Source organism: Mastacembelus armatus, chromosome 2 (assembly GCF_900324485.2).
Source record: "Mastacembelus armatus chromosome 2, fMasArm1.2, whole genome shotgun sequence".
Classification (NCBI taxonomy): domain Eukaryota; kingdom Metazoa; phylum Chordata; class Actinopteri; order Synbranchiformes; family Mastacembelidae; genus Mastacembelus; species Mastacembelus armatus.
Window position 1 is genome coordinate 4,251,180 of NC_046634.1, and position 17,995 is coordinate 4,269,174.

The 17,995-nt window shown below is 41.9% G+C and overlaps 1 protein-coding gene and 1 long non-coding RNA gene across 8 annotated transcripts; both read left to right on the plus strand.

Annotated features, from left to right (window-relative positions):
* The first annotated feature begins 198 nt into the window (after window positions 1-198).
* Window positions 199-7,510, plus strand: LOC113127534 (uncharacterized). The gene is made up of 4 exons (XR_003295440.1): window positions 199-431; window positions 1,803-1,884; window positions 2,864-2,993; window positions 6,697-7,510. It is a non-coding gene; the product is annotated as an uncharacterized LOC113127534 (long non-coding RNA).
* A 1,247-nt stretch (window positions 7,511-8,757) lies between these two features.
* dzip1 (DAZ interacting zinc finger protein 1) lies at window positions 8,758-17,941 on the plus strand. 7 transcript variants are annotated; one of them, XR_003295433.1, is made up of 19 exons: window positions 8,758-8,889; window positions 9,459-9,606; window positions 9,842-10,441; window positions 11,955-12,039; window positions 12,244-12,359; window positions 12,855-13,013; window positions 13,115-13,252; window positions 13,345-13,407; window positions 13,507-13,635; window positions 13,996-14,044; window positions 14,138-14,188; window positions 14,399-14,458; window positions 14,886-15,061; window positions 15,221-15,425; window positions 15,728-15,905; window positions 16,100-16,177; window positions 16,299-16,464; window positions 16,806-16,927; window positions 17,069-17,210. XR_003295433.1 is itself a non-coding variant. In XM_026302164.1 (19 exons), exons 2-19 carry the CDS (start codon window positions 9,604-9,606, stop codon window positions 17,506-17,508), a joined length of 2,772 nt encoding a protein of 923 aa, XP_026157949.1. In that variant the 5' UTR covers window positions 8,758-8,889; window positions 9,459-9,603; the 3' UTR covers window positions 17,509-17,941. The 7 variants fall into 7 exon arrangements, 6 of the variants coding, with proteins under 6 accessions (XP_026157949.1, XP_026157950.1, XP_026157951.1 ...); XM_026302164.1 differs by adding an exon at window positions 17,396-17,941 and having other exon boundaries at window positions 16,100-16,464; window positions 17,069-17,228; XM_026302165.1 differs by adding an exon at window positions 17,399-17,941 and having other exon boundaries at window positions 16,100-16,464; window positions 17,069-17,228.
* The last annotated feature ends 54 nt before the right edge of the window (window positions 17,942-17,995 follow it).

The window sequence follows — 17,995 nt, forward strand, 5'->3', positions numbered from 1 at the left end:
ATAGCAGGGCCCAGTCACACTACATATTTTAGGTAATATTTTACTTAAACTCTTTAAGAAGAGGGGAATTCCGAGTTTAGGGTCTATTATTAGATGCCATGCAGCATCTTTGGATTTAGGAAATTGACAACTCTGGCCATTTGGCTTGGCTGCATGTGGAGTGAGAGACTGAAGATGTGTGAACTCTCCACCACAGGGATCCTCCAGCGGACCTGCAGCGTGGCAACGGCACCACGCCAACCTGTGCCAGGCTCCCGCCACAGCCTCATCCAGAGCGCTTAATCAAAAGGGACACGCTCTCTGCTTGGTCCCACATGAAAAGGAAGCTGCATGCCCAGTTCAACAGAGAATCACCCAGATTGGTCTACTAACCACTTTGCTGTGAGGATATTGAAGAGGAGGCCTGCGATACAATCTGCATGCTCCAGCAGGTAATTGAAGCTTTGGGAACACACTTAATGGTGATGTGTCCTGCTGTGGCCTAATCAGCCTTCCTGTCTATACCATCAGGACTGATGGATGTTTGTCGCCTGCATGTCACTTTCCACAGAAGTTGATTCAAGACTCTGAGTGAATGTCAGGGGGGAAATTACTGTAATTTTACTCGTCAGACTTTATTGTAGCTTGTATCCCAATATTAAGGTCACCTTTTTCAGGCTTCTGTGATTCGTTTAGACACTGCCATGCATTTTCATTGCTAAACATACCACATATATGGCTCACTGATTTTTATATTTGAACCTGCCTTTTTTGTAACATTTTCCCCTGGTTTGTACTCTGTACAGTCATGTCTAATTAAATGGCTTTCCAAAATATTGTAGTCATTCGTAATAAATTCCTGTCTAGTGCCAAATTGCAGCATCTTTTGTCCCCTGCTGGATAGAAACCAATTTTATACTTTTTCTTCTGGTTATGTTGCATCAGGTGTCCAACCTAGGCGTTTTCAGTAAGATAGCAGTGATAAGTATTATTAGTAGTTGTCAGGGTCTCAGCAATGGCAGTGAGTATCATTCTCAAAATGAAATGACTTTATATTATGATAAACATTTTCATCTGTTATTTTGAAATTTTAAATTGTAAGAATTAAAGTAGCCAAATGCAAGCTAGTACTGTTATTAGAAAAAAATGTCACTCACTGAGCATGATAGCAGGTTTAAATCCAACTTTTATATACAATAATTGAACTATCCCCTTGTCCATTTATGATCTGGATTGGTAAAAAAAATCTGGAAAGTCACCTTTTCATGTTGCAACAAATATAAAATGTTTTAGAAGATTTCTTCTCATGTTGGCGAAATGCAGTGATAAAAGGTTCTGACAAATGTGAACACAATCGTTACTGTTTACATTTTTCTTAACTTCTCTTAATTTTGAAATCAGGAATCAGCTGGATGTTCTATAACCTGCTAAAACTCATGGTAAAAGTTCACAAACTAAATACAGTGTATGGAAAAAAAAAGAACTAAATGTGAGTTTTTAGTTGTGGAGGCATTCTTAAATGCATCATATTCACCTCATAGGCAGTTATACTTACTAACCTTCACATATGCATTTGCTCATTTGCCGATTCAGTTATATGTACAAGTAATTGATGTTTATGTACAGGGCTCATACTTTTGTGCTAGACCACTGGCTTTAGTAATAAACTTTAATCAGCACTAGTGGTTTTGAAAGGACTGTGATGTAGGCGAAAAAGGGAGCAAATAATGAGATTTAGAACAAAAGAATAATAAGACAATACATACAAGAATCGTCTTCCCCTTGCAGATAAATATTTTTTCATTTGCATTAACGTTTTTAAGGTGATGTATAATCTAATCCACTCTGTGAACAGCATGGACTACTGAGGCTATCTATCACTGCACCTGGGCAACCTTATGACAGGTTAGTAACCATTAAACAGCATGTTGACACAGTGTTTTAGTATTTAGTATTAGTTAAGTGAAGGAAAGCATAATTTCTCTGGCTTCATTTCTGTAAGTGATCATTCTGGACGATGCATGTAGACACAAGCATGTCGGGTCATTCTGATGAGGTTCAGTCTTATTATGACAGTTAATGGTCCATCCAGCTGGTGTGTGTCTGTGCCAGGTTAACCATGCCTTTGAGCTGACTCAGGGGCTGTCTGGGCTACATGCCCAGCAAGTCTGGCAGTCAACAGTTCACTTTTACAGCCAATTTACAGCAACATTGCTTAAGACTGCATGCTGCATGAATTTGATCATCACACATTCCAGGCACACTTACACTGGACACTATCCCAATCTTCAGTCTTGTTTATGCTTTCATTTTTCCCAGTAGACTCTACCTGGCAGCTGGGCCTCTTTGTTGTATTAGCCTTAGAGATGGAATAATTATTGTCTGGCCAAATCTGCCATGTGTGCTCACGCCAGTGGGTCATGATTAAATTCATGTCACAGCATTTGTGGGTACTCAACCCTTTAACAAGTAAGAATTAAAAAAAAAAAAGTGCAGCACTCTCTGGGTGAGGTGTGAATTGAAATAAGTCATTATCTACAGAAAACACCTTCCTGAGAGGCAGCAAGCAGAGGCTTCAAAACAGTACTTTATTGTCACAATCCAGACACATTACAGAAAATAGGAGAGAAGCATGCAGGGAGAATCTCTGGGAGTGGCAGGCTCCTTAGGTAACTGCATAGACAACTAAACATCAAAGCCTGAGATATTCAAGGAGCCCTGAGATGGCAAGAAATGTACAAATGGATTACTTCTCCTTGAGTAAACACATAGAATATAAGCATGCGGCAGAGAGAGAGGGGTCTGCAAAGGAACATTTGTCAAAATTACAGTGGTTTAAGATGCTGGAAATGGTAAGATGATGACAACTCTCCTCCTGCATTAGGTGTCATATCTAAGGAACAACAAGGTGTCTGAAGCTATGATGAAGCTAAAACCTGCAGCATACAGGAACACATCACCATCATCAGAGACAAATGGAAAGATGAGTCCGTCGAACTTCTCCAGATATATGGGTAAGATGTCCTGTGATAAATCGCTAACCTTGTTTCGTAAACTCTGCTCCTGTGCAGCAGGTTCATCACTATGCAGCTCAGTCTTCATACATCTAACCGGCTGTGTGATTTATAGGAGGGTAACGGAGTCGCCAGACTTTGCATCAAATGCCAAGGCATTTTGTGCACAAATACAAATGCTTACAGAGACTACGTAAAGAAAGATGCATTTGTAACATGGATGAATGGTGTATACTTGAATTGCAAAATATTCAGGTGCTTGTTTCATAGATTTACAAGATTGTTTGTTAAAAAAGTTTTGATACCATCTCAGAAGAAAATGCTCTGTATCCAATTTGCAACATTAACACAGAAATGAAGATTGATTAGTTCAATCTTAGTACCATACCAGAGGAACCAAAGGACTGACCTTTCTTTACTTGTTAAATATTCATGCTGTTTTGTGGTGCAGGTCACTTCAGGATAAAGCCACATCAATAAGAGATATTTAGTCTAGTATTAAAGGAAAGACGATTTCAACCACAGTTAAGATGAGTATTATGACCATCTGGTTAAGACTCAGAATTCCAGAAAGCTTGTTTCGCCCACTCATGTAGCTCCAAGTGTCCTATCCTTTGGCCGTCTATTTAAAATGCAGCGTGCATGTGTGGATTTCCTCTAAGGATAACAGCAATCCAAATGTACAATCTAAGAAGATTGTTCTGCAAGTCTTAAAAGATCATATCTGCTATAAACAAGATGAAACCATTTCAGACAAAGCTTAATGTGAGCCCCAGAACCGGTGAGCCAGAGGTGCAAGACCAGAGGACAGGTTATTCTCTTATCTTTGTGGCCAAGGCTCTTTGGCAAAGCACCCCTCCTGGCATTTAAAACACATGTCTGCGATAACATCATTGGTCCTTTTCTCCCTCACACTGGCCTCCAGAGAGAATCTCTGAGCATCTTTAAATGTCACGTTAAGTGCTCCTCTGGTCCTGCGCTGACACAAAAACGAGATGCTCTGTGAATACAAAGAAGACCCATACTGGATGGCTGCTATAGCTCAAAGAGAGTGGCAGTTATCTGCTTTCTTCTTTCCTGCTCTTTCCCTCATTTGTTCTAACTGTCACAAGTAACATTTAGTCTGTAATAGGGCTACCCAAAGGACAGCAAAGACTTCCACTCGCTGTTCTAACTAAAATTGAATGTGCGACTACATCCACAAAGCACAAGTAATGGCTCCTTGGAAGATTGGTATTAACATTATTGTCAGTAAAACACCCCTCCCTGTGGTGCGGGTACTATATATATATATATAAGAAGCAAGAGCAAAAGCAGTGCACACATTGTTTCAAAATCTAATACTAAAAGGAAAATATAATTAGAACCTCCAGGTAAGAAATCAGGAGAGCGATAGTGTCAAAATTATGACTCCTTTAAATGCTAATGTCATAACAAGGTGCTATTTTAGCTGCCTGGAGCTGCAAGCATGAGACAGAAATGAGGTCCCTCCTTGTAGGTTTCCTGATAATAGCAACTTCCACACTGCTGCTTTAAATAATTGCTTTCAAAAATGGGTTCTGTGCGAAAAAGGTCACCAACGGATTGATTTTTATATATGAATTAGTCAAATGGTCGAGAAGGTGCAGAGTTTGGCAATATTGCAGACACAAACAGAATGTTACACTGTCTTACAATAAAGTCTGAGTTTAGCTTTATACCCAGAAGCACCTTCATCGTACGTTACTCTCCCCATATATTCAATCTCCATTACCTGTGTTCCTTCCGAAGGATCCGCTGCCGCTGCTATGGCTGATTTGCCCTATAGAGCCCAGGCCTCCTTACTTAGTGGGAGGATAAGAAAGAAATCAGTGCAAACCTCGTCATTTGTCTGCTATATATAATTCTTTAGTGCTGGTACCTCTTCTGACCTGAGTAACATTCATAGGGGACAATGAAAGGAAACGGTGGGTTGCTTCTCTCTTGCTCCCCTCCCCACTGCTCCGCTCTTTCATCTCTCCTTCCCACAAGGCTGATTCACCACTTGTGACCCCTGCGGCTGCCTCGTTGAAAATAGACAACAAAGTGTCTTAGATGAAAACCGGTGGGCAGTTGGAGGCTAGATTGCCGCACGGCTTCAAGTTGCTCAGGCAATGGCGGCTGCTCTTGCTGAGCTGACACTTCCATTTGTCTGGATTCTGGTCATGCAAAAGGAATTGGGCTGGCACTGCCATGCACTTACTGCTGAAAGCTTTAACACAAGTCTGTAAACTGCCTTAATGAAACAAACAGAAATAAAGTGAGCAATGCACATTGTTATATATATTTCCTATTTATGCGTGCATTTAAAACAGATGCATTCAAGGGCAATTATTTAGCTTTTTGTATGTTTTATCGTAACATACATTTTTCAGGCAACATTACAATCAAAATCACAGAAAACAAAGTAAAGAATAATGTCATGCATTGAAAAATTCATTCATCTTGTCGTCTCACATCCAGCCAAAGCAGGCTAAATTAGTTGTCAATACTTAAAAAGAATTTAGTGTACTCTTAGTTGTTGTTCCCAGAGAATAATCTGTCACATAAAACTACAAGTACATTCAATCATAGTGCCTCTCCAGCCGGATAACCCACAGGTAACCATTTTAATGTGGAGGACTGTCTGTAATGGCTGTCATCTGCTCATGTCAGCGCAGATAAGCAGTGCCCCCAAAGCTGAGATTGGGCAATTGATTGTTTTTCATTTCGCGGTTGACAAGATGTTTCTATTTGAAGAAAGAAAGCAGTCCCTTGAATCTGCCAATCATTTAGATTGAAGCATTACACTGTTGAATAGTGATACAGACTCAATCAGTACAGTCAGATCTTGGTGTGCTTTCTCCTTGGGGCTTACTGAAGCTGTCTCTGCTGCTAAGTTGACACTGATACATGCTTTCTGCTCTTGCTTTTTGTTTAGTTACTGTGGAAATAATATACATGTAGCATCAACTTAATCATTGCAGAAAGATCAGTAAAGCACCTCTTCAATTTTTATGTTATTGGCCTTATGTAGCTTATAGCTTAATATTTTAAGAGGCTAATGGCATATGCATGTAGTTTTACTTCCCCTCAGTAACCTCCTATCATGTTTTGCCCTGCAGTCTGTGGTCTTGTTTAACCAGACACAGGTATAACAAGACAGTTAATTTTCTGGCATGATTTCTCTTTGCTAGACAACTCTGAAATAACACACACTTTGTTTTCTGTATTTGGATGTGTAGGACAAAATTCATGTCACAATGAAGAAAAATTCAGTTACTGAAGACAAACAGCTGAGTAATTTTCCTTTTAGCATGTTTGTCATGATTATAACTGTGACAGTGATTGGACAGAGTAAGAGGAAATGTATAGATGTATTTCACTTTAATTCTTTGTGTCATTTTATTTAGGGAACTTAAACCTTCCTTTTCCTCTCACAGGAGGAATCCATCACTTTTGAGATAGTTGTTACTGTGATGCAAGTCACTGTGGCAACCTTTCACTTTGCACCTCTACTTTGAAGTTACATCACTTTAAACTGTTTCGAACGATAAAAGTTTTGATATTTGAATGCAGGTCTCCTTGATTTATAAATTGCTTGTGAGTACATGCACACAGACAGAAAGGCTGGCTGCGTTTAAGATCTCTTTTCACTTTTCAGTCCAATTCTTCAATATATCTCCTCTCATCTTGTTCTCTGCAGGCAAAGATAAGAACCTCCTCGATGAATAAAAGGTTTCGGCGCCCTCTCCTCTCTGTGTTCAATGTGTACTTGTTACAGTGGCCGTTATTTATAATCCCACTAAGGCCCAAAGTGGTGAAAGTGATTCTCAAGGGGGATTGGGAAATGGAGCCACTGCTACCTATAGTGGGAAAGATATACCACCTCACCCCCGCTGAGAACTTCGTGCAGGAAATGAACTCATAAATCAAGCAGTAAATTGAGTGTAGGGTTGTGCTTACTCATCTCAAGAGGTATGCTCCTCTTCCTCCACACACCCCTGCTCCTTTTTGCTGCATGACTAATGCAGAGCTGCAACTTCTCTGCCTGCGTGTGTCTCTCACTCTGCTAAACTCTTCTTAAAAAGGGTGGATTTTTATTTTAAAGTAAACATCATAACTCTGGCCTGGAGGCTAGCACGATATAGAAACATCTAAGAAAGCGAAAAACTCCTGAGTCTAGCTGGGATGTGTCTCCAGAAAGAAGAACATCAGCATCTTGTCCTACAGCTGAACTTCACTGCCTCATTGTGATGCCACTGGTGAGAGCTGCCTGCCTCACAGCTTATGAGGAAAGTCTTTCCTGCTTGCCTCAGGCCATTCTGACAATCACAACCGCTGTCCAGAGGAATTAAAATCGCTATTTATCAGGACTCAACTGAAGCTGTCTGGGGACTGGCCGGGGAAATGGCACACAGTCGGCCTGTTCCAGCAGTGGGACTCTGATGAAGAGTTCAACATGCTGGGATGTGTCCATGCAGGTTATTTCTTGACAGCATGTGTGATGTAAGAAAGGGGGAAAAAAAGCACTCATCCCAGCTTCACACTTTTAGTGCTGTGCAGCGCCAGCAATGTCCTGAATCTGAATCATTCTTTAATTTTATGCTTAAAACTGAGCCCCGAATACAATGTACAGTGTACGTGCATGTACAGGTATGTGTGGATCCACCCTGCTGAGCTCTGTTCTTATTAAAACAGGGACAGTGTCGCCACCTGCAGCTGCTCTCCATCACAGCAGCAGTAGGCAGCATTTTATCTGACATAGAGGGAGGAATCGGCCTTATTCCTTTACAGTAAAGATCCCAACAATACCTCCAGAGCTCATCAGGTCTCTGCTGACCTCTATTGGTGAAATATTGCCATGGTCATGAAAGGCTACTGTGGATACCTAATCCAAATATGTACTTGTATTGCATTTTTTTTTATTTGCATAGATAAAGGTGCAGATAGAAAAAGGGACTGAAAATCCTCATACAAGTAACAGCATCTGCATAAAAAATCAGTTTCAGATGTGTGCTGTTGGCAGAGTCATTTCCCCTCTAAAGTTATCAGATGCTTCATTTGAATAACTTTGTCACCCAAACAGATCAAATTATTCAAAGGAGCTGCAGTTTGTCAGTAAGGTCATTTTCTAAAAAATATATTTAGAAAAGACAAACTTCCACCAGCCAGTTTCACAGCAGCAAATGTGACGAGGAGCTGAATATAACACAACCATAGGGGGGCGCTCTTTCACAAGCCCAGCGCACATACTGTTTTATTGCAGCTAGGTTTTCTAGATCTTCACATGCATCCCTGGAGTTGTATCGGTGGTTATTTTTTTACTATTTTCAGTCTGTTCTCTGCTTCCAAAGTTGTAATGATGTTTTATTCGGATCCTCATCAGCCGGAGAGTGGACCTCCTACCACCCTGTCTGCCCGGTCCCTGTTTTTTAAGTCCCCGTTTGCTCAGCGGTCTGCTTACCCCCCCTCCACCCCCGGCGAGCGGCATCAAGTCGCCACAATACCGGCGGAAACCAGGACAGTGGCCTATCACAATAAAAATACTCGTGCTAGCGGGCAAGCCATTTCACATATTCATCGTTCTCTAAAATCCAATAACATGGTATCTCTCTTAGAGGAAGTCAGCCTTTAAACAGTGATTAAATGTCAGATTAAAAGGGAGATCATTAAATAACGCGGGAATATTATAACATTTTGTATTAACGGGAAGTGTTTTATTTTGAATTGATGCAGCGGAAGCGCAGGGCGTGTGGCCGTTCGTGTAATGGCAGTCTTCTCTAAGCAGGGACTTTGGAATGTGGAGACCAGCACCTACGTCACCCTCAAATCTCCCGGGGTCCCGTCGGCAGAAAACTTTTTTAAAAGCTCTGGATTGACAAACAAACACCCTCCGGTAAGTTGTTTTAATGGAGTAGTGAAATTTAAACCCCTGCATTTGTTGCTCACAGCTGGTACTGATAGAAAATACTTTTTAACGTTACCCACACGTTGACTTAAAAATGTCCGTTAGCTGGCCAGGCACGATGGGTTGAAAGACGGGAGCCATTATGGAAAAGCTCCTCAACTGTCACTACTACTACTTTGAGAGAAGGGCTAGTTAACTCCTTTGGAAAATATCTGAAGATGCTCTGGCAAGTCCAAGCATGTGGGTCATTGTTTAGGTTTAGGCTGAGGATAAAAACCTGCCCCAACATGAAATGATTGTATCGGGAAGGTGATGCTGTAAGATGAGCGGTGTTTGCTGTTAGCAAGGAAACCAGTGAGCTGAATCGCCTCATGGTGGTTTGCAGTAAAACGCGTTACTTTTTATGCAGCCTCACAAAATAAAATCTAATATCGTGGCAGAATAAGCTGAAGCGCATGTGGTTAGCGGTCTTTCCCACAGGACACGGCTCGTCTTCCACCCTGTAGGGAAACATTTGCTGATTGCCCGCAGTGTTTTCATAACCTTTCTCTCCCCAGGGACGCTCGTCTCTGTCTCCATGGTAACGAAGCAGACGCCCAGCCTCGGCGTCGTCGCGTTGAGCTGCCTGTACAGGGGGCGGAACCGCAGAGAAACGACGGGGCTACCATTTCTATCTCCCCGTAAGGACAAAATCAGTGGAAGATGGTAAGGAGAGCAGGGCTGCATCAGGACAGTAGCAGTATTATAGGTAGCTGGCGAATAAATCGGCAGTGGTGGAATCTGTGTTACCTCGTCAAAGCAGATGTCTTTCTTTTTTCTTTTCACTCTCTCTTGCTGTGACTTTGGGGAGGATATTGGGCATTTGATGCTAATTTCAATTGTGATTCGCTCAGTGTCTTTTTAAAATGAGGTTAGATTATCTTTTTGGTCTTTATTACAGCCATTTCACGGCGGGGTTTACTACCCCTACACGAATGACACCCAGGGGACACATTCATCAGCAGGGATCCCATCTCTTCTGAATTCTCCACTCAGTCAGCACACTGAAAACAGCCACTCTGCAGCCGTCCCCGGCATGACTCCATCCAGCGGAACCACCACTGTCCTCCCCTTCAAGTTCCGCCTGCGCAGAGAGAGCGTGGATTGGCGGAGAATCAACGCAGTAGACGTAGACCTGGTGGTGAGCCAGCTGGATGTGGACGCCCTTCAAGAGCACATCAGCACAGTAACCTTCTGCAGCTTGGATGGAGAGCGATGCCAACGATGCCAGAGTCCTGTGGACCCGGCTCTGGTCAAGCTCTTCCGGTTGGCTCAGCTCACCGTGGAGTGGCTCCTCCACTGCCAGGAGTTTCTCACCCTCAATCTGCGTGCGGCAGAGGACAGGCTGGCAGCCGCAGGCAGGGAGCGTGATCAGCTCCTAGCTCAGCAGAAGAAGCAGGATGAAAAGGTTAAGATGCTGACCACTGAACTCAAGCAGAGGAAGAAGGTTATACGCACCCAGCAGTCCTTGCTCACGCCACGAATCATGAGCAGCCAGAAGGTATTGCCAGCACACTAAATGCTCACTCTCTAGGAGGTATCAGTTACCATTTCACATATGTATGGCAAGCAGACAGATAGCTCTGTCACCCCACCCCCTTTCAGGCCACCTCCTCAAGCCCCCTGCTCACTCATTGTTCCCAAGTTCTATTCACAGCTCCAGCTTTGTGCATTTCACACTAGAGTTTGGAGGGAAAAAGCAAAATAGGTTGAGGTCTTTTATCATAACCTAACAAGATTTTAGTTCTAAAATGAATTATGTACTGTAACACCTGCCTTTGCTCAGTTGTTGTGGTATGGTCATAATAAGCTTTGTTTTCAGACTGGAAGAATAGGATTTAGAGCTGGAGAGCAGATGGTGTCATTTAGTGGCAATAAGTTGTTGTTTTTATTCTTCAATCCACTTACAAAAGCTTGAGAAGAGCAGCAATCAGAATGACTAGCTGACTCTCACCTCCCCCAACCTCATGTATACATATCCGCGTAGAGTGTTTTGTCCTTTAGGTGTATTGTTGAGGACAGTTGTGTACTGTATACTGAGGATTTATCTGTTGAAAACATTTACCTGCAAATATTCTCTTTACTAGGTATGTAGCTCACCGTAAGGTTATTTATAGTACTAATCAAAAATCACCCTCTGGTTTTCAAGTGTACAGCTGCAGCTGACCTGACCGAGCGGTTGCCAAGGAAACAGATATAGTGAGTCATGACAGCGTGTGGTTGCTAGGTGTGCACTAGCAGCTCAGCTAACAGGACTGGTTCAATAATTGATAGAGAGCCTATGTGTCTGTTCTTTTGGGACCTTTGGTGTTTGCTGTTTGTCACAGGTTATGTCCATATAAAGCCAAATAAACACACAGAGCTCTTTTTGAAGTCTAATTTCATTTTACTCTCAATTTCCATAGTTATTCCAAACCAATAATCACTTACAGACCTGCTCATTGTAGTGCTTACTTCTGTATCTCATGTGGCTGTCTTTGAATTTTGCTATCATATGGTGTGACAAGATGGCAATAGCAGCAGACTTAACACTGAATGTGTGTGTGTGTGTGTGTATGTGGAGCAGAGGCAGCATCTCTTCTAGTCATTACTAATGAGTTGTGGTGTGGTTTTGACTGCCTCATTCACACTGTCTGTCTGTCTGTCCGGAAACACGTGCCTGACCTCAGTGGATGCTCTTGTTAGGAATGTAATCATCTTCTTTATGTTGACCTGAGCAGTGTTTGCAGCTAATCACTCCCTTCAGTCAGTCAGTACTCCATCTAAGTGCTTATGAGATTTTAGACTCTAAGAAATTATGATGATTTTACCCCTGACAGACCATGTACTGCACAGCTGGTAATTCAAAAGCTATAAAATCTATAAAATGTGACACACTGGTGGACTGTAAGAAATAAATAGTTCACTTACTATGCACACTATTTTATTATAATTTGGAAATTTTAGGGGCATAGCCTTTTTTTTGTCAAAAACTCAAAATGTGATAGATTGCCTGTCTTGTTTGTTTCTTTTAGTGCCCATATTGTGATAAAAGCTTCCTTAACACCTCCTTTCTTCAGAATCACATGCAGCGACGCCACCCTGATGAGTATGAGATCCGTAAGTGAAGCAGCTATAAAATTTGCACAGTTTTGAGTAGGAACAGGTAGAGAAAACGTCAAACAAACTATTAGCACCAGCAAAACATCAAGCACCATTATGCATTTAACAATTTAGAGCTTTGCTGGTGACATGTAAAACATTACCTCACATTGTGTTATTGTGTGAATTGTCACTCATTTTTTTTGTTATACTCCGTTCAAGAGTTGCGCTCAGACAGTGAGAAGAAATCTCAGATCGAAAGTCTCAAACTGGAGATCAGCAGTCTGAAGGAGCAGATTGTTCAGCAGCAGCAGGCCTTGCAAGCCAAAATAGCCCAGGTAATAAAACCAGACACTGTTAGAGGAGCAAGCTTTGCTTCATGCTGTACGGATGTGCCTTTGTCACAAGGCAGGTTCGGCTTAGTCCGAATCTCATCAAGTTGCCTGTCATCACTTAACCTTACATCAGAGATCCCAAATAGTCTTCTTCTTCTCATGAAGCTGGTTATAAATATATCAAGACACATTATTGTCAAACTCTTTTCCATTTCCATTCCAGACACTAGACACATTTTGATCTCATCCTGTGAGGTTAGCTGTGCAGCAAATGTCAGGAAAATGCTTGTGATGGTCTAACCTAGTTTCAAATAATCCAGTCCTGTTATACTGGATGGCTAACTCACCAGTCCTGCCTTGTGATACATGCCCCTGTAGTCAACATAATCCAACTTTATCATTTTCTAAAACAACTCAAAAAAGCACATGGAAACTTCTATTTTAATGCTATCTAGAGTCTCCTGGTCACCAGTGAAGCTAATTTCTGTGTGATTCCAGGAAAAAGAGCAACAGTCCATGCACCAAGATCTGCTAAGAGAATTGGACCGTTTCAAGGCTGAGGAGATGGCGCGCATGGACAGAAAGATAGAGGACAGCAGGGACGGAATGCGCAGGGAGATGGAATTTCTTTACACACGAAATATTCAGGCTCTAAACGTATGAAAAGGATAATCCCTTCACTTGTTCATAAGTGCCTTGTATTATTTTTATGTCATCTTTCTAACTTTTTCACATGTATTTTTCATTCATTCACACAGGAAGCAAATCAGAATCAGACAGCCAAGCCTGACAAATCAGCCAGCCCTGTTCACTCACAGCCAGAGAGAGACCTGGACATCTACAAAGAGATGCAGATACAAGCCATCCAGAAGCTGGAACTCCAGCTGAAGAAACAGGTCACTGTAGAAGGAAGATGCAGTTTTAAAATCAGGAAGACAGTGAAATGATTTTGAACACAACCTAAAATGCTCAACATATTCTTTTGTAGGATAAAAAATGGGAATCCAGGCTACAAGAAATTAAGGCTCAGCATGAGTCTGAAAAGAATCAGGTTATTGTCAATTATGTTTTTAGAGTATTTTTTAGTTAAATATTCCCCATGTCTTTTACTTTAACATTTACACTGCTTCTTCTTCCCACTGTCCCCCAGTGGCTTAATGAGCTGAGCAGAAAGCAGTCCTCTGTGTTGGAGCAGCAGGAGCAAAGCCAGATGCTGCAGCAGGAGATGGGCAGGAGATTGCAGGAGAAGGAGCAAATCATAAAAGCTCAGAGAGAGCAGGTTAATGCTTATTCACACTCACACAGATATCATAGCCCATTGTGAATATGTAGGGAGAGGAAGTGAAGCAGAGGGTCAGTCCTTGTTCAGGATTTCCTGTATTTGCTACATGAGCTCAGATTGTGCTGTACTCAGATATGACGATACTGTATGTTTGACATAAGCCATAGTAGACAGGAAACTGATGTTTTTCCTGTAATAACACCACTTTCTTGATCAATGGCAGAAACTCGTGTTAGTGGACATGCATCCCATATAAAGTTACACTGAAGCTGCCAAAAGTTGAGTTTATATAACCAAAAAAACTTAGGATCTTAGCAGGATTGTGTAATGTAATGAATGTATCCTTTCAACTTATAGATAAGGAATATTTCCTCAAATCCACCCACCAAAGTAGTGGAAGTCCCAGGTATGGATTCCTTTTAATTTACATGTTCATTGCTTTTCACTGAAGGCCACTGCATGTGAGACCCTGATGCATTCACCTTATTCTGTTTTCCAGTGCTAGTCAGTGCACCAGCCCCAGAGCCTAAGTCAAAGAGAGTTGGACTTGGTAAGTTCATAACCATCATGAGAGAATTACAATATTAGACACTGTCACTCCCAAAGAGGCCGAGCATGTGCTTTCTTGCATGACGGACATAATACAGTTTCAGACAGCAAACTCTTAAATAGTAATACTGTCACAACATTCATAAACACCCGCCTCTTTTTACTGCCTATTTTATCTGACCCCATAACGTCCAATGTGCTGTCCAATTAGAGGAGCCAGTCTCTGCTCTTAAGCTGGATCCTATACAGGAGCTGTCAGAGGAGGAGAGAGGTAAAACAGATAATAAATACAGCAGAGCCGGTCGACTGCATGCTGTCTGCATGGATGCATCAGTCTGTTCTGAGCAGTCTTTTTCTTCAGTGTGTCAGGACTGAGATTCTGTCACTCTAAGCATTAGCACAGAGGAGTTTTATGGAAAGTCATCTGTGATATTCTGTGATGCCTTCCATATGAGGTACAATGCAATGATCATTATGTCCATCCATCATTGTTTCTTGGTTGTAAATAAACTTGTAGACATTCTCCTCTTCTGCCTGCCCCACCACAGTCACATACTTCTACCTGACACAACCTCTGGCATGGAGCTTGCTTTTAAAATTGGCAATTGCATGTTTTGTCTTTTCTGCATATGTGCACTCAGCTACTGCAAAGCATGATCTTCCCATCACTGGATGGTTAAGTGAGCTTCCTTTTACAGACTCGGGCAGCATCTCTGAGAGGAAGCTAGTGGAGAAGAAGCCCGAGCCTGTGCAAGAAAGGAGATACAGGGTGAGCAGCAGTACTTTGAAAAGGAACCCCAACATCAAGAAAGAGATGAGGGCAGAGCTTGAGCAGGCTGTCATTGCAAAGCTGGAGAACCTGGGGGTCAAGTCTGTAAGTGTTTTTAAGTAAGATTCAAGACGTTTATAATGTTTTTATGTACAACATGCAATCTGGAAGTATCATTGTTTTTACTTGCACATTATAATATGGCTTATTTTTTGTAAAACTATCTCTTATCTTAACTAAGACTTTATTCTCTCTACCTCTCAGGATCAGAGCGGTCTGAAGAACAAGGAACTGAGGTCCACCCTGAACAAGGTTCATTCAAAGCGGGACAATATTGCAAAGGGGCTGCCTGATTACTGGCACCATCGGGAGGAGATAGTCAGTACTGTGGAGAAGAAGCTGGGGCACCAGAGGAGAGGCAGTGACCCTGCTCCTGACTCACAGGCCAGATCCAGACAATCAGTTCAAGGTGCTTTCCAGGCCTGAGTCACCAAAAAGCTTTACTAATTATTCTCTTACTGTTCTGCCTACAAATCAATAGTAAACACTCCTGTGGTTTAATGACTCTGAGCTATGTTTTTGTGAGCCACGATTTCATCTGTGATGTATTTCCAAATTCAGAAATGTTATGTAAAGTTTGATCTATAGCAACTGGTATTGACTGTATGCATCGGACTGATCTGTGAAATCTTGTTGCCACTTAAGCTGACTTAAGCTGTGACACACCATCCTGAGCTGCTGTTTGTATTAGCTGTTTTGATTTGTGTGTAGTGTTGCAGATCCGGCCTCGATCCAGCAGCCTTCCCTCCAGAGCAACCCAGGTCATGTCTGGGCTTGCTGTCAAACAACTGAAGACCCCTCCCCAGCCTGCACCGAGAACCAAAACCTCAACCCAGCCTAAGACATCTACACCCAACACCAAGACTGTGCTGAGGACCTTCACAACCAAGTAAAGAAAAAGTCATGGATCCAAACTAAGTGTAAAATTGTTTCCTGTGGTTCACCGTAACGGTCCACTGGGTTTTAAAATGTGCTCTGGATGTTTGAATAATGGTAGGATGAAGCAAGAATATAGTACATGCAATAGCTTCAAGTGTTGAATGATGAAGCAAAAAAAATCGTCATGTTCGTGTGATTCTCAAGGACCCCTCCCTTTAGTTCAGATGAGGAATCTGATGAGGACACAGACATGGAGGAGGAACAGCCCCAGAAACCCCTGAGGTACAAATCACAGCAGTCCAGACTGAACCAGGCAAACATGGTCCAAAACAGAGCAAGCAAAGCCAGTTCAGTGCAGGCCAGACAGGCTCCAACCAGGTACTCACTCTCCTCCAACCTCCAGCAGTCCCAGGAGTCACTGGGTGCCGCGACCAAGACAACAGTCAGAAAGAAGGAGAGTGATGATGATGAAGACGAATGGTCTGAAGTCAGTGAGCTGCTGGAAATTGATCCCAGACAGCTTCAGAGTTACAATGACCAGAACAGCAACGTGCATAAGAAAAACTCTGGTAAAGATAAGTCTTTCATTTTAATTTCTTTTGTCATAAATCTTTTCGAGGTTACATTATTTGCACCTGTTATATTGCATGCATTGAGAGTTCCTTTGAGTTGCCGTTGTGTGTTGCCCTGCCAGAAAGCCTAAATACAGTTCCCTGGAGATTTTCAGGACAGACATAACTTATGATTCTACTTTACCATGTAAATACACTCTTTTGTCCATAAAAATCAAAACCTGAAATGTGAAAGAACTACCAGACCAAAGGTTATTTTATACCTTAATAAAATGGAAATTGCCTCATTAATGTATTTTATGAATTTATCTTTTTTTTTTTATTATTTTCTTTTAAAGCGAGCAATGTCAGTGACCTGGCCAGAAAAATGGAGAAGCACGTTGCGGAGAGAGTGGTAAGGAAACCAGCAGGGGGCGTCAGCATCTTACCACAGAGGAAGGATGAGGTTCAGGAACTTACGGTGAGATGATGGGATCTCAGCGCACAGCTGTAATGTACAGTACTGCTAAGATAATACTATTATGTAATGAAAAGCAGTGTTGCCCTCAGCTAAGTTCTACTGCATGATGAAATGTCTGAATAACTGTCTATATGCTGACAGTACTCCGATCTAGAGGAGAGCAGTGAGTGGGTGGTCTCCTCTTTAGAGGACCGAAAGGAAATACCTAAACCAACCCAGGGCTCTGGACCGCTGAGGAAGAGCCTGGACTCAGCCAGCACCAGCGTTTGGGGAACCTCCACAGGAAAGGGCATCAAATCAGGTCAATGTCATATCTGATCTCTTAGATCACTTATTACGCTTTAGGGTTTTATAGCAGAACACATCTACAGTTGGACAGTAATTGTAACAGGATGCTGCTGCTGCTGCTGCTGATGGTCTCAACAATCTTTTAGGTGAGTCAATTAAACACAGGTGTCTCGTTTGCAGCAGGTCTGACTGAAGCTGGAACAGGAAGCACACTGAAGAGCAGCCTGTGCTCCCTCAGCGACATCAGCGACTCAGAGGACATTAGCAATAAACACAACAAACACTACAACTGAACAGGTGATGTAGCATAAACACAAAGACCTCAGTCAACTCATTTGCACGCTCTATGCCAAAAAGCCATATGTTATACTGTTACATAGAAACTATAATGCAGACATGACCAATACTGATTCAATACTGTTCAGGGTTGAGATTTTTTTTTATGGAAAAGAATATTCCAGCTCATACTGACTTTTCATTTTCAGTCTCACAGCCTGGTGCCAATTGTAGCTTGCTTTGACCTTTTAAGCATTGATTTTTCATATAGTTTCCTTTTATGTATGTTCAATGTGTAATGTACACTCCAAGTGATGTACTGTTTGTAGTACTGTACATAGTTTGTGTAAAATTTTGTACAACAAATTTTTTATGCCTTCATGTGATACATTTTTGAGATTTTTGTATAGAAAATAATCATCCAAGCAATAAACGCCTTTCTTTGTGGAACACGTGCTTAAAATTCTGGAATGGGTCATTTATTAACAATCACACATCCTGGGA